Source organism: Agelaius tricolor, unplaced genomic scaffold, assembly GCF_023055355.1.
Source record: "Agelaius tricolor isolate 1412-34295 unplaced genomic scaffold, bAgeTri1.0.p SCAF_18, whole genome shotgun sequence".
NCBI lineage: Eukaryota > Metazoa > Chordata > Aves > Passeriformes > Icteridae > Agelaius > Agelaius tricolor.
In genome coordinates this window covers 4688747-4705164 of record NW_027269278.1, presented here as the reverse complement: position 1 = coordinate 4705164, position 16418 = coordinate 4688747, and the positions used below count along the sequence as shown (strand labels likewise).

The window sequence follows — 16418 nt, the reverse complement described above, 5'->3', positions numbered from 1 at the left end:
TTTCCATCCTCTTTAGAAATATTTTAGCCACTGAAAGGCACATTGTCTGATGTAAAAACCTAGAATTCTGCTCAGTAATACTGAATTTAAAAGCCAGAGAGCACAAGCTGGTTGTCGATAAAATTTCATATAACTGTGTCTCTTAAGATACAGTAATTGGCATGAAATGTGACACAGGCATCATTGGATAAAATATTATGGCTTCACCAGCTGCTGTTACCATTTCAATGAACTAATATAAAGAGATTTATCCTGAACTGGAAATAGACATATATTTCAGGAACTCAAAAATAATTTAGGTATAGCTTAGTTATAAAAATCAGTAAATCTTTAATAACAAAAATGAGAGTCACTGTGTATATTTAATCAACCATAAATATATGACCTGATATCCATGATTCAGTTTTAACATTAAAAATATTTCATTTTTTTTTAATGGAGCAATGCACATATATTATCCTTAGATATTGAATGAAGGGGGAAGAGAGACAGAACCACCATTATGCTGAGATGTGTTACCCAGTGATCAGAGCAAAATCATGTATGACAGGAACACCAGAAATTCAATCATGGCTGAAGTATGAGCTTATGTCATTTCTGCAGGTTGGTATCATTTGTAAAAACCAGAGAGTGGCTGAGGAGCTTCTGTGAGTCCTGGTGAAAGGGGAGATGATGAGGCTCCCTCTGACAACATTTTTCCTTACCTAAACATTTTAAACTGGGGAAAAAACAGGATTTATGGCATTTCTGTGCTCTACAAAGGACATGGCAAATGGTTATAAACCAGCAAATGCCAAAACTCTGCTGCTTATGTGTCACTAAATTTGTTGATTCCCTCACTTTTTAATGCTGGCAATGAATCAAAAGACCATGTGAGGCTTGGATGTTGGCTGAAATCCTGGCTTACCCTGCCTGACAACATTTGAAATATTAGGGAGAGCTGAACATGCTGAAAACCAAACTCTTAGCACAGCAGACAATTTCCAATACCCCCTGGCCTTCCCAGAGCATCACCACTTCAGTTTGCTCTTCATCAGTCACTGGGAGCCCCTCACCCCTGTGGGAGCCTTCCCAGAGCAGCTCATTTCTGAGCTAAACACAGCAACACCATTTAAATACCAAAACCCAAACTGAAACCCAATTTTTCATTACTTTCTCAGTTTAGCAGGAACTGAAGTGCTACTCAAGAAACTCAGGGTCATCCAGCATTTTATTTTCTCTAAACAAATGTAACAATTTCTCTATCTAGTACAGAGTCAGGAGGTGTTTGTAATGTGCTGCTCCCATTAGTGTTTCTTGTGAGCAATGAATGCATCCAAATTTTTCTGATTGTTTCTTAACTTTAGCTTCAGAAAACACACACAATTTCCTATTTCAACAAAATGTAATGCAATACATGAAGATTTTTATAATCCATCCAAAGCTGGACAGAAATGGTGGCTGAACTTGGAAAGGTTTAACAGGATCATTTAGACAGAACATTCAAGTCCCTGGATTTCACTGGGCTCTGAACCAACATGTGAAAGGCTGGCTCATAGCTTTCCTTCTGCACAAAGATGTGTGCACCTGTATTAGCAAGCAGAAGCAAAACCTCTGCAAATAAAATATTTGTAAAAGGTTAAAACATCAATGCCCACAGAACCCAGCACGCTTCCTCTTCACCCCCCGTCTTCCTGAAAAACCCTTCTTTAGCTTTCTTTAGCTTTAGTGTGTCATCTGTACACTGAGTTTAGACTGCAAACTCTGGGATGTCAGAGAAACATCTTCCTCAGTTTTGTCAAGGAGCAGGATCATCAGAGCTCATCAATAATGCACAGCACAGCTGCAAAGAGGAATTGAGAGCTAAGTTTTACAAAATGCCCATGGAAAGTAAGGGCACTCCAGCCTAAGGGTTATTCTGGCTGTAGAGGTAAAACAAAACCTTAGAGAAATATCACCACTTGTGTCCTATGGCACTACTGAGGAGAAATGTCAAAATAAGACCCTCAGAGCAATTTTTTTTTTTTAATTTGAGAAGCAAAAGGTTATAATGCAGTGTGCTACTGAACTTTAAACTTTGGATGTGTTTATACAACTTCTTTATTATTTTGAGCAAAATAGATCAAAGTAGCTTATCAAATAAAGCAAAGCTCTGATTTTTAGAAGCCACAAAAAGGAAAATAAGCTTTTTCCAAACTAATTTGGCTTATGTGCATGTGGCACATTAGCATTCAAACAGATTAGCAGCTAAACAAAAGTCAGTATGAGAGCTCAGGCACTTGTCTCTAATTCATATTCATGCTCAGCAGTGCACAGAGCCAAATGAGCTGATGCCATGTCTGCCTGCCATGCCTGGGCAGCACAGGGAGGGAGCTCTGCCCTGCCCTGCAGCTCCTCAGTGCAGCTCTCACTGCCCTTTGCTGCAGGGAAAGCACAGAAAACCTGCCCTGCTCAGAGCTCTGTGTCTGTGTCAGCCAGGAGAGCACAGTCCCAGCAAGGAGCATCACTGGGCTCTGCCCCAGCTGCTGCTGCTGCTGCCCTGGGCAGCCACAGGGACCCTCCTGTCCTCTCCTGTCCTCTGCATCACTGCCCCTCTCCCTGCTCTGCACCCCTGCAGCAGCTCTGCGGGCAAAGGAACCAAACAAACACCCCTGACAAAAATAAACAAACACAAACAAACAAATAAACAAAAGAAAAGAAAAAAAATGAACCCAAACACCCCAAAAACCCCTACAAAACAAAACAGAAAAAAACCCCCAATCAACAATAAAAACACGCAAAAAAAACCCAAAAGGGCAAAAGAAAACAAGCAAAACAAAAAAAACCCATACACACAAAAAAAAGAAAAAAACCCCAACCAACCACAAAAAAAACCCAAAAACAAACAAAACAAAAAATACCCCAATCACCCCCGCAAAAAAACCCCAAAATTAAAAAAACTCAACTAACCACAAAAAACCCAAAAAACAAACAAAACAAAAAAAAACCCCAAACAGCCCCGCAAAAAAACCCCACCAAAATTAAAAAAAACCCCAACTAACCACAAAAAACCCCCCAAAACCAAACATAAAAAACCCCAAACACCCCCAAAAACCTCACAAAACGAAACCAAAAAACAACCAACCACCAAAAAACCCCCAAAAAAGTAAAAAAAAAACAAACAAGAAAACCCCCTCAAAAAACCAAAACCAAAGCAAACAAAAACCACCAAACCAAACAAAAAAAAATCCAACAACCACACCAAATAAAAACAACCAAACACCAACTTTAAAGGGCAATATAGCAGGGAACATGACCAATTCAATTCAAGAGCTTCATTGAAATCTCCAGTGCTTTTTCCAGCAGAGGTAAATTTTAGGAGATTTGCCCTTTGTCATTTAAAGTTCTAAAAGTGGTGTTCACTTGCTTCCCCACACGTGTTGCAGGACATGCAGGTGTCCTGGCTCATGTGCAAGCTTGGCACAGGAACACAACTCTTCTTCTATCCCAAAGCACCTGAAATTTTAGACACAAAGCATTTTTTTTTTTAAATTAAAAACACACTAGGAAAGTTAACATGTAATAAAAATAAAAGTACTTCAGTAATTGCTGCCAATAGACAGTGAATCGGTGAATTAGAACATTATTAGAACACCAAAAAATTGCTAAGTTTTTTTTTGTGTGGGCTCCTGATTCTTCATTGGCTCCTCATCTTTAGGAGAGTAAGTCAGCCACGGGTCTGACAAATACCACAGCACATAAAGCACAAACCCCTGGCAGCACTGCAAGCTCTGAAATCCCTGGGAGCAGCACCCTAAAGAGTCATTATGGATCTGCAACAAGAGGTTTTACAAATATAAAACAGTCACAAATGAGGCATTGTGTTTCTTTAGGCTGATTCTGGCATCATATTTTAATAATCCCCTAACGATGTATCTATCCCAAGACATGTTAGATATTAAATTTCCAATTAAATAATTAATTGTTACTACTAAGCTTCAAGTTTTGCTGTTTAACCCATGATATTCTAAAATAAAGATTAAACAGTGAAAATAGTCACTGCATAGATTGATCTGCACTTCTGGGACACACCACACACAAAGAAAGCACAGGAAGCACCCATAGCACAAATATGTTGGGTGAGAATATAATCAATGATGGACCAAACCTTCAGCAGAAGGGTCCTAAAACATGAAATTTACACTGATTCTTCACAGTCTCTATCCATTCTGACCTCTTGCACCATTTTAAAAAGGGGGAATTTGCACTGACTTTACCAATACGGGGCCTTTCAGATGCACTCAAGTTTAACACGCCACCTTCGAAGGGTGTGAAACAGCAATTGCTGTGTTCTTTATTTTATGTCTCTGCTCCTCAGCTTCCTTACTTGCAAATGGAGTTGCAATTTAGCTGCTTCATTAAGTCAGATCACAGAATACAGAGATTTTTCCCTTGAAGGTGACACTGAGTTTTTTGAGGTATGAAAGCCTAGCACAGAATCCCTTACTTTAGACCATATGGTTTCCAGCTAAGTGTTCCTTTATTTTGGCTGGGCTGAAACATTCTTACTGAAGTGTCAAATTGTGACTTTATGCAATGTCTTTTTCAGTCCTCAGAATGCTTTTAACTTTCCTTCAGACTGTGAAAACAATTCTTGCTAGGAAGAATTATATTTCCCAAGCTATGTACAATGGCACAGGCTCAACACGAATTCAGGTTTTCAGAAGAGGACAAATTGATAGGGATAAAAACAGCAATAAATTTCTAATATCTAAAAAAAACTTAGACTTGTAATTTTTTTCCCCCTTGCACTATTTCATATTTCTTCAGAACAAGCTAAGCTAAATAAATCACAGTAAAACTATCCAAAGCAATTTGTTACCTTAAAATAAGTTTGCCAGCTATTGCAATAGACAGTGTTTTATTGCAGATTTCAAATCACCATGAATGACACCCCATACATCATCACCCAGGAGATGATGGTCTAAATGGGACTGCTATGTCAAAACCTAAGCTGTCTCTTGTCTTTGTGCCCAGGCTGATCTAAGCTTTTAAAGTGTTCACTAGCTTAATTCATTATATGAACAAAACCAAAGGAATTCTCCCTCTGCAATAGTCTAAAACTTATTCATGCAGTTTAACACCCTGAAGGCTTAGACTGTTTTGTCATATCCCATAAAATGTCCCCAGACAGTCTGGATATGGCCTTCCAAACCTACATTTGTGGGACATTCACTGACCCCAGGAATTACATTTATCTTTGATACTATTAACAATAACCAAACGCTGATACAATTCTCTCACTGATACCAGACAGATTCTGAGTTGATTACATGGAAAATAAATTTACTTTAGGAAGTATGTGCAGCAATCTTGAAACATGGAGCTATTGCTATTGTCCCCCATGCCAGAACATTATTAACCACTGCTGTTATTAACCATTAACCACTCCTGCAGAGGCCCTGCTAACCCTGGAACACAAACACCAGGTACTGCAAACAGAGTGTTTCTCAAACTTTTCCGTCAAATTCAGGTAACACATTCCTTTTCAACCAACCAATTTTGCCACACTGCTCAATGCAAGGGAACTATTTGCTCTCATACTTATATGAAGGAGCTATTGCATGGCAAGACTAATTCTTCCAGCACAACAAGAAGAAAAGGAAAAGCCAGGGAACTCCAGGAAAAAGTTCTTAAAGCATAATGATTCCAGTTCCTTATCCTGTAACAACCAGGACAAAAAGAAGTTATGTGCATCCCCAAATGTTTCTAAGTAGAAATTTCTTGATCCAAAGAAAAATATGAATAGAGAACAAAATCCATTGAAAAATGGGCATTAAGAAAATAACTTATTTCTTCCTGCATGTGGGGAATGGAGAAGTCTTGACTACCCTACAGGGACAAACTTGCCTTTTTTGCTAAATGCAGAGAAAACCCAAGGTAGAAATGGTTCCTTTTAAGTATAATCATTTTGTGTCCTGTTTGACTCCTATAGGGGAATTTCTTATTAGAGAAAATATATAGATTTACAATAAAAACTTATGGCCTACTAGCACATGGATCACTTAGCACTTTTAAAAGATTTAAGTTTTTGACCTTTTAGAGGAAACAGCTTCTGTTATAAACATCCCCATGTTTCAAAACTGCAATGCACTTTTTTTTTCCTACCATCTCAGCACAGGTACAACAGGCAGAGTGCTCTGAGAAGCATTTTTGCCTGGAAACACCAAGCCAGGCTGAGTTCAGGAGAAAGCAGAGCAGAACCCAGGGATGTAAATCCAGGCCTGCATTAGGCAGGCAGACTAACAAGGTTGGCTGCCTTCCAGAGGAGCACTCTGGCTCCCCAGAGCCACAGGGAGCACTGTGATTGCAGCAAGCAGGGAGCAGAGGGAGGAGCACAAAGTGGGCATAAAAACAGACAAAAAAAGCACAGGGATATTAGGCTGTAGAGCAGCACTCCATTATTAATGGAAACCAAGTTGCTTATTCTCATTTGTGCATTAATCCTTTCTCCTCCTTTCTTCAGGTTGGAACTGACTGGCTGCAAGTCCAGCTGCTCTGTGCAGAGAGTGAACCTCAATGATGCCTCATTGAAATGTAAGCACCAATCCCACCTGAGTGAGGGGCAGGAACAGAAAGAGCTGCTCCTCCCATGCAGAGCTGTGCTCCTCCAGGGCTCACAGCTGAGTGAAGTTACTGGGGCCTTGGGCACCCACAAGACTGAGCTGCTAGGAGGGAACACACTGGTAAACCATTGGTCCCACCCCATTCCTGCCTCCTTGTTCTTTCCCCTTTGGCAGTGACATTGGGAGGGCTGGCAAATCCAAGGTGTCCTCACCTGGGCAAGCTTTCTTCAGAGAAACCCAGATTCTGCTGACCAGCATTTCGTCTTGAAATGATACACAGGGCTCAGAAACTGAAATAACTAGAGAGAGGAACCTGCCAGGTCTGAGTGACAGCTCATGAATGATGAGGGAACTAACCATGGCTTGGCAACTAAAGGGAAAACATTTTTAAGACCTACCTGCAATGAACAGCAAGGGCAAAACCTTTCAAAAGAGAGTAAAAACACCGCTGATCACTGACCCTAGAGGAGGAGGCTGATAATTTCAAGACTAAAGTTGATACTGTCCTAGAAACAAGGCTGCCAAGGAGAGCAGAAAATGTTTTACAGCTTTGTGTGTCTGTGGTGGAGGGAAACAGGCAGAGGGAAGACTTGGAGGCAGTTCCCTTGCTACAGCCTTTGCTGTGCTGCACCTCATCTCCCTGCCACAGCCTACAGGCATTAACTAAAGCACTGTTTCACCCACTTGGATATGAACTTATTCAATCATCATTTACTTAAAATATTGCCCTGGATGACTGGGCAGAGAATACAGTCATGTCACTTGCTTCTGTCTGCAAGTCAAAACACCATAAACTCCTGCCCAGTTTATATTCTCATTTCCTCTCTGTCCACTCTGATGTGTTTTGTCCCACACTCCTGAGGCCTCCTGGGGGTATCTGAATGAACTGTGCTAAAGCTGAATAAATTCTGCCTTGGGAAGTCAAGCCCAGTGGAAATGTCCTGCCCATCCAGCTCACTCCAAGCAGGAGCTGTGCCAGGACAGGAAGCTGCAGCACTGCAGCATCAGCAGTGGTTTCATACCAAGCCAGAGCTGTAGCCCTCAGTAAATGTCACTCTCCTGCTGAATTGCTTCCAGACAGCAGAGAGGGATTTGACCATTTCCACAGCATGTTGAATAACACTGCCTGAACTATTTAACAAACACCAGCAACACTTAATATATATTTCTGGCATTCTCCCAGCTGGATTCAGGGCACAAAAAAGGGCCAATCCTTCTGCATTCTGGCTCAGAGGTTTACTGCAACATGGAAGTTTAGTACTTAATAACTTTCTGATATTCTTCTAGCCAAAAAATTATTCAGTTTCTCAGAATTATCCAGTATTCAGAAAATAAATTTATGTCAACTTGTAGAAATAAACTACAGTTTTTAGAAACCAAGCTGGGTTATATGAATGTTAATGAGATAATTGTTTCCATACTGTTTTTAAAATTAACACAGGTAAATATCATTCTAGTTGTGCTCTCCTCTTCTCAACGTTTCTACTACTCTATTCTAGTTTATCCTCAATATTCAGCTTCTGATCTTGCTCTTTTTTCCCATTAAAAGCTCAACTATTTTAATAGTGTTGTGGGTACCTAGGCTGAAACACAGCTGCATGTAAATTCAACTTGGTGCTAAATCATTTTCTGTGCTCTATAAAGAGAAACAAATGGCTGTCAAGAGATTCTACCTTCCTTTTATCTCCTGTATGAAATTATATCTTAGTCCCCTTCCAGCTTAATAAAGTAGTAATTACAGCTAAGGCATATAAACATTTTCTTATGATTAGGTCCTTCCCTAGCTAGCTTGAAGAAAAAAAGAAAAACCAAAACCCACCACCACAAAAAAACTCCCAAAACTAAAACAAAAACCAATCAAACAAAACCCCACACCACAAAAAAAACCCCAAACAACAAAAAAACCAAAACCAAACCAAACCAACAAACAAAAAAACAAACAAAAAAACCCCAAAAAACCCCAAAAAACAAATAAACCAGAAAACTCCAAAGAAAGTGTAATTTCTTTACTATAGAAGAAAAATCCAGTATGGAAATATTTCCCCAACTCTCCCCTGCCTGACAGCCCCAGTCATGCCTAAGGTGAGGTTTTGGTGAGCCATGAGCAGTGTGGGGGCATGGAGCAGCCTGCAGGTGCACGGGTACAGAAGATTGAATAATGTTTGAAGTGATTTGAAGTGCAGAACTCAGCAGCCTTATGAGAGACTTGTAGATAATCCTCCTTTCTGAACTTCATTTTTCATTTACAAAATTTTTCATTTACAAAAGATCAGATGCTTCACACAAGCTGGCAGTTGCACACAGAAACATATGTTCCCCCAGACAGCACATTATCATTTTTATTCCTCTTACATGCAAGCTCTCCCCAAATGCCCATTCAGTTCTATTTTCTACTTACAATGAAATGAGAGATTTCAAGCCTTTGAATGCATCAGGTGCAATGTCAGTTATTTGGTTCTTGCTGATGTCTCTGTGAAAAGAAAGATTTTAAAAAATGTTAGTAAACAGGAATTGAATGAAAATATTTTAGCTGTATTGGAAGAACACACTTGATATAAAAACAGAAATAAAAGATCATATTATCTCAGAGAAATGATGAAGTATGTAAGGCCAGAGATAGGCAGAATAACAGGCCACAGCCTCAATAGAGAGTCCCCTTCTTAATAAGGGCTTTGATTTTATGGATGTTAAAAAAGGTTTTTATGAAGAACAACAGTGGCACTGATGAAACCATCCCAAAGCCACTGATACTGGAGATGGCACTGCAAAAGACAAAGCACAAAGGGTCTGAACACTGCAGGGCAGGCATGGAAGGGCAGCTTGGTAAGAGCAGAGTGGATGATGCAGAGTCCCCAGCCCCTGATCCCAGAGCAGGGAGCTCAGCTGCTCCTCTGGGGTCTGGGCTTTAGTGGCCTAGAAAAAACAAACAGCACAAACTCCACTCAGCACTGGTCTGGTGAAGATCAGACACTGGAGGAAGCCTTCAAGCAGCTGAGTGGGAATTGTGGGGCTCTGGAGGCAGCAGCACTGGGGGGACCCCAGCCCACTGCAGACCCTGGCAGGGAGCCCAGGCAGACCCACCCTTTGGCTGGGCTGTGAGTGGGACTCAGGCAGGAGTGCCTGCTGGATTTTTAAACTAAAGTGAGCTCCTGGTTTGGAAAATACTCTTCCATTTGAATCATAACCAGCCAAGAACACAAGGATAAATGCAGACTGTGCCACAGTAACTTTACACAAGGAGCCCAATTTACTACACTTGGCACCCAGGAGCTCAGAGCTGGGGGCCCCATTGTGACAGTCACTGTCACCCAGACCTTCTGTCCATCAGCTCAACCAGGTGGGAGCTGGGACTCAACCTTCAGCCACCTCACTGCCCTCCCTGATGGCTGATATCAGCTTGCACCAGCAGTGTCCAATCTCTCCACTGATAGCTGCAGCAATGCAGTATTTCCTGTACATCTTCACTGGTATTTCCACTGGGGCACGTGCTATGGATCCAAGTAGCCTCTAAATAAAACATCACTTGAATGAGAACTTACTAATCAGAAAATTAAGAGGTTTTCCATTCTCTACATTTTTGAGCTACAAATTATGTTGGATAAATTTTAATGAGGTCCTCAAACCCTTTTCAAATCTAGGCATGTTAAGTGGGATTTTTTTGTTTGCTTTTTGGTAACTTTTCTAAGGTTTGATTCTTTTTTAAAGCTCATAAAGAATTGCTCTGCAATCTACTGATGTTTTCTGCTACAACATCCTGCCTAGCAGGACAGGATTCATGGAATGTTTCGGTTTTGCAGCTCAACTTACAGCAACCAAACTTGGCACCTTGAAAGTAGGAACATTTGTTTTTGTTTTTATACAGGTTTTTGTGAAACTTGTTTAGACTGACTGCTGCTTTTTATCTAGTAAGCAGAAGTGGATCAGTCCTATCTATTTATTGAGGAATATTAAATATTGAGGAATGTTAAATATTGAGGAATTTAAATCTGCCAAAATCACTGGAAAAGGCGAGTTTGCTGAACAACAAGAAGCATCTGAGAAGGGGCATCTAGCTTTTGATTGAAGCATTTCAGCAGTGTTTTAGTGAGCTGCTGCAGCTCAGCATTGCCACCCTCCCTCCCTCCCTTGGCTGGACCCTAAGGAGTGTGTGAGTGATGGTGCCTGAGCGACAGAAACGCCACGCTGGGCTCACTTCATGCAGCTGCACTACAATCAGCATTAGAAGATAATTAGACACATTATTTCCTTTCCATTAGAGCCCAAGTTCCACTGCTGTCAGATTAGGAGATTCCATCTCCTTCTGACTTGACTGAGAGAAAGGGATTCAATTTTGTCCTGGTGTTTCTGTTCCCTGCGTTTGGCCTGCTTTGGTGAGATTGTCCTATTCTGTCTTTCATTTACATCAGGACAGACAGAGGCTTTTCTAAGCTGCACAACTAGGACAATTTAGATGACAGAAGGCTCATTCTCTTAGTTTAGGCTATCTCAGAATCACTCAGGGGAAGTGTGCCTCTTCAACTGGAAATGTAATAAAATTATCAGGATTGCACTCGGGCAGGGATGATATCAGTCACCTCACACTCCCTCCCTGCACCTCTGACAGCATGACAGAAACCTCTGAAAAGGTTGTTGCACACACCTTGGAGGGTGCCTGTGCTCAGTCACCAGCTGGGGACATAAATTGGTTTTGACTTTGTACCAGCAGAGAAAGGATACCCTGCAAGATGCTGAGTAACACATGACTGTATGGCTTAAATGTCTTCACTGTAAAAGGTTTTGAAACAAAACAGATTTATTTTTAGATGCAGCCAAATGCAAGACTATTAATAGCATTGGTTGAATACTCTCTTGTTGACTAACATTATTAAAAACAGATTACTTGATTATCTCCAACATATGAAATGGACTGTTCTCATTTGACAAGAGTACTCAGCAAAATCCATGTCATACACAGTTTAGTTTGTGGAAGCTGCTTAAAAATGTCACAACTCCACAGAGCTACTGGCAAGCCTGTGAAATCTCAATGTGTTTTCTGCTAAAATGTGGTAAAATTAGTCTGACAACATGAAATGCCACTACAAGCATCAGAGCTAGAGAGGTGCAACCACAACCTTCAAAGTTATTCCATATACTTGGCTCTTACTCTTGCTCTACAAACTTGTTAGTTAAAAGCCTCAGAAGAGCAGAGACAGGAAATGTGGGCAATTCTGATTAAGCCCAAGACAAAACAGGTTTCAGCTCCTTTACTAAACCTAATCACCAAAATAACCCTCCCATCCTGGAAGCTGTTGAAGAGATAATTCTGAACAGCAAAATGCAGCTATATACAAGTACAGGATTTGAATTAATATACATTTTTTGCAATCATCTTGACCTAATAATATCAAGTCATATCAAGATTATGTTGGACAAGTGGATCTAATTTAATAATTAGTCTCAGTTATCCAATTAGCTAAGGAAAGGAAACTTCATTATCTTGCAGGAAATACTCAGTAAAGAATCAAAATACAGAGAGTACAGAGTTGCAAATGAGGACTATTATCACTAACATTTTTGCATATTTTTTCACCTGAAGGAGAAAAATACAATACAATTTACAGGATTATGCTAAAACCCTGAATGATATAAAATATTATAATAGTACTTAATGGTTACAATAACAACAAGTATATTAATGCTCTGCATTTCTACCCCCAGTAGGGCATCCATTAATTAAATTGAAAATCTTCCTTCTATGGCATTGTTCATTGAAATCCAAGTGAAAGAAATGAAGAAAGGCTAACAAAACTTCAGTGATACTGAACTTACCCTTCCTCTAAAGGAAAAGGATGGAAAAGGATCCTTTTGTTTGAGGATATAATCTTTTCACCAAAGTAAATTTTTTGTGTTAACAGGACTGAGAATCTTGAAAATATGGTGTCAATAATCTCTTTAAATACTGAAACAAATGTCCTCAACAAAACCATGTGTAACAGAACTGCTGCTCAATCCAGGGCCTCACTGTCCAGCAGGAAATAAACTTTAACAAGCAAACAGGTAGAAAACAAATGGCAAAACATCAGGTTTGTTCTGGGACATTCTGCAGCCCAAATACTGTCCCAAGTTCTCCCACAAGATCCTGTCATGCTAACTAAGCTTTGGCACAGATCATCTGCCACAATAACTTATTATTTCAGGATGAGCTCAGATCTCAATGAGTATGCCAATTATATCCCAAAAAGCTGTTAGCACCACTTGCTAATGGAATTCTGCTGCAAAATTCTAACATTAATAATTTCACATAGCAAGTGCTATGTTGGATAGGGCAGCTATCTACATTAAAGAGTATTTTTTGGTCAACTCCCATAAAACTACTCTTCACCCATCAATGAAATATGAAAAGACAGTAAAACATCACAAAAATCTAAAATTAGTCATACCTTAGAAAGAACTATGTAGTGATTTTAATAATAAAAAAGTTACAATTTAGGTCACTGAAAAGGGATCCATCATTATTCACTGAAATTACCATCTTACTATCCAATACAGCACTTCTTTAAAAATACATACAGCTATATTGGAAGTGAGACAGAAGAATAGAGACCATCTAAGATTGATGATTTGACCTGTTAAATATTCAGATCCATATTTACAGCTCTTCAGCTCAAGGAACTTGTTAAACTGGGACTGGAAAACACAGCAATTTTGCCCTTAAATCTATGTGTGCTGCAAGCTGACTTCAGTTTCCCAAAGCCATCTGATAATCCAGTGCCTTCTCTGAAATGAGCTGACAGTGCCTTAATTCCAGCATTGTTCCCATCAGAGGAGAGCTGCAAAGGCACTTTTCCAGCAGCTTTAGCACTCATCTACAAAGCCTGCATGACTTCTGGAAGTTACTGCTCCAGTGGCAGCAGCAATATCTCCATTTCTGAGGGCAAGCAGGGCTAGCTTGCTTTACCATGATCTGTATCATCGTGGAGCTGTCACATCATCTCTCACATATCAGTCAAAAATGAAAGAAAAACCTGACTGGAGGAATGCCCCGTGTTATCTGCATGACAGCACTGCTACACATCAGGATTATTACTTTTTTAATCCAGAGAGAAAACAAAAGGAGTAATAAAAGGAAGAATTATCTGGATATCTATGGTGATTAAGCGACAGAGAAAACAAGCTGCAGCAGGTTTCTTTGTTTTCTTGTAAACAGCCAAAGCATTTCAACATCAGCACATCAAAGGCACTGCAAAACCTCCTCCCTGCTCTGAGAGAACTGGCTCCTGCTCCAGCTGGGGTCACCACCCTGGCGTGCTGCAAACAGGGAGAGACGGATGGGAGGAGAAACAGAACTCCAAATCTATTCTGGGGGAGCAGGTTTGAAGTCTGAGCAGACTAACAACTAATTAAATCACTTCGTTTATAATAGGAAGTGAAATTAAGCATTATTAAGGATTTCATGCACTGTTGGGCATCCTGAACCAAATTCCATTGTTGCTTATGCTCTGAAGAGATGATTTGTGCAATCCCCAGTGATTTCGACACAGAATTGCCAAGATGTTTCTCAAATGAAGATACTGAACTTGAAGCTAGAAGATTCATGATTGCTCTTGCATGTTGGTCTTATTAAAACTTACATTCTCTTCAGCTTCTTGTACTGGGTGAAAGCTCCAGGGGGAATGATTTTGATGAGGTTTTGTTCCAAACGTCTGAAAACAAACAAAGCAATATACATGTTAACTACACAGCTACAGGACAGGAATCACATTAATTATGACAGCACAGTTTATATAAATATAAAGCAATTTTACAGGGTCTTATGCAAAACATATTTTTATTTTTAAGTCCACTAAATAGAAAAAATATTGAGAAAATGACTTAGAAAAATAAAATAATCTCTCTGATTGCTAAATTGGTCTAGAAGAAATGCCACAAGCTAAGGAAACTGGATTTTTAAGGCTCATGGAATGAATTAATAATAGTAGGCACATTTTAAAGTTAAGGTAGAAAATAGAAAATACAGATGCTTTCCTTGACCAGCTGTTGTAAATAGAATGTAACTGTTTAAACTGACAGCTAGGTTAGGCTGTGACAGCTTAGCAAACAGATTAATAACACAACCAGACCAATTCAGGAGCAACAACCTGGGAACATGCTAGAAACCAAAGTGAATTCACTGCTAGGTGGATTCATATTTTTAAGAGGGTAGGGAGCATTTTATGTTATAAGGGTAAAAAAAGAGAACTGCATCTTCCTATTCCAACTACCAAATACTTAAGTTTTTCTAAAATATGGTCCAGAGTACATAAAAAGTCTGCTGTTTTCATTTCTAGTATTTGACTTGAAAGAAGTGTTCTTTATGAAGTACTATAAATGCATGTATCACTAACATAAAATGTAAGCAGCTTTAAGACACCGCCTACAGAAACCACTGAGATTAATTTCTGTTCCTTCCCCACAGTACTTTCAAGTATTTGTCAGCAAGTTCCCTGAATTCCTGCTAAAAGGAATGGCTTCTCCTCAGATGAACTTCAAATATTCATCTCCATTAGAAATGTAAAAGTGGATCCTCAAAAAACAAATTCCACTCACCATAGTAGCTAAATTTCTACTGAGCTGGGACTGAGACCAAAATGTGGTTTCACCTTGCTCTTATTTATTATTGAAATGTTGTGTCTTTTTTTTTCCCTGAAGTGTCCTAATAAGTTTAAATAGTAAAAAATCTGTGGTTGAAAATGGCTTAGAATTGAAATACAAAAACAGATTGGAATGATGGAATGAGGCACTCCAGTCATTTCAAGTTGCTGCAGCAATGCAGATGGGAGAAAAAAACCTTTAAAGCCAGGAATGACAATAAAGTGAAATGGGAGAAGGGAGAAGTAAATCAAGGTTTGCACAGTACTAGGGTACAGTAGAGAGAAAATGTGTAAGCTCTCTATCCCTCTGGTGATCTGTGCTTTCATAAGCAAAAGAAAAGAATCCCCTTGAAAATAAGATAATTTGCCAGCTCATTTATGCTCTAAGAAGCTATTTAAGTACAAATATTTTGATATTTGCACAGTCAGCTTGTACAGCCAATGTGCTCGCCTTCTTTTATATCTGTAGCCATCTATTTTTTAAAGGTTGTGATCAGAGTTAATTCTATTCCTCGTTTTGTGATCTGAATTAGTGTCTGAGATTTCCCTTCCAGTTGGTCTAAATATAACACATTTCATTTCTGGCAAGTCCACAGTGAAATGCAAATTGCTGTGAGCTCCAGCACGCCACTATTGTTGGGTGTTTGTCACCAGAATTAGCAGCACACACTCTTCCCATAAAGGCTTTTTGTCAGCTTGCCAGCCGGGTGTTCAACTCCTCCCAAGTGTTTCTGTGCAGGCACTTCTAGGAACAAAAGAGGGTCATGCCTGCCCGATTTCCTGGCCCTGGCGATGGAAACTGGGGGCTCAGCCACCCTGCACACCAGGGCAGCACGCAGCCCCTACAGGGAAACCCAGACACAGGGATGGGGGGAACGTGGGGCTCTTCACCAGCAAAATTCCTAGGCAATTTTAGTGACTCAAGGGTGGAAATACACACAGAGTTTTCACCCAAGAGAGGGTGAAAAAAATATCCAAAATTGGAATAGTTAGCCATAGGTCCCACGTAATTAAAAAAAAAAAAAAAAGAAATTAAAAAAAAGAAAGAAAATAAATAAATAAATAAGAAAATAAAAATAAATTTCTAGGAAAAGTGGAGAGGAAGACAGAAACAGGAGTTATTTGAGAGTTGCATTCTGAAGCTACCTAATGAACTCTTCACCCTTTCCTACAAAATCTGCAGCAGATGGCCTGTACAGCAATAGATGGACAAGGCTCTTGTCAT

The 16418-nt window shown here is 39.8% G+C and overlaps 1 protein-coding gene across 3 annotated transcripts in view; it reads right to left on the bottom strand.

The window, feature by feature from the left end:
* Positions 1-16418, bottom strand: part of SLIT3 (slit guidance ligand 3) — a 494398-nt gene that overhangs the window by 149855 nt on the left and 328125 nt on the right. For all 3 annotated transcript variants that reach the window (XM_071443101.1, XM_071443102.1, XM_071443103.1), the window contains 2 exons: positions 14195-14266; positions 8983-9054 (listed from right to left, as the gene is read on the bottom strand). In XM_071443101.1, the coding sequence (XP_071299202.1) occupies positions 8983-9054; positions 14195-14266 (144 nt within the window). The remainder of the gene's footprint in view (positions 1-8982; positions 9055-14194; positions 14267-16418) is intronic.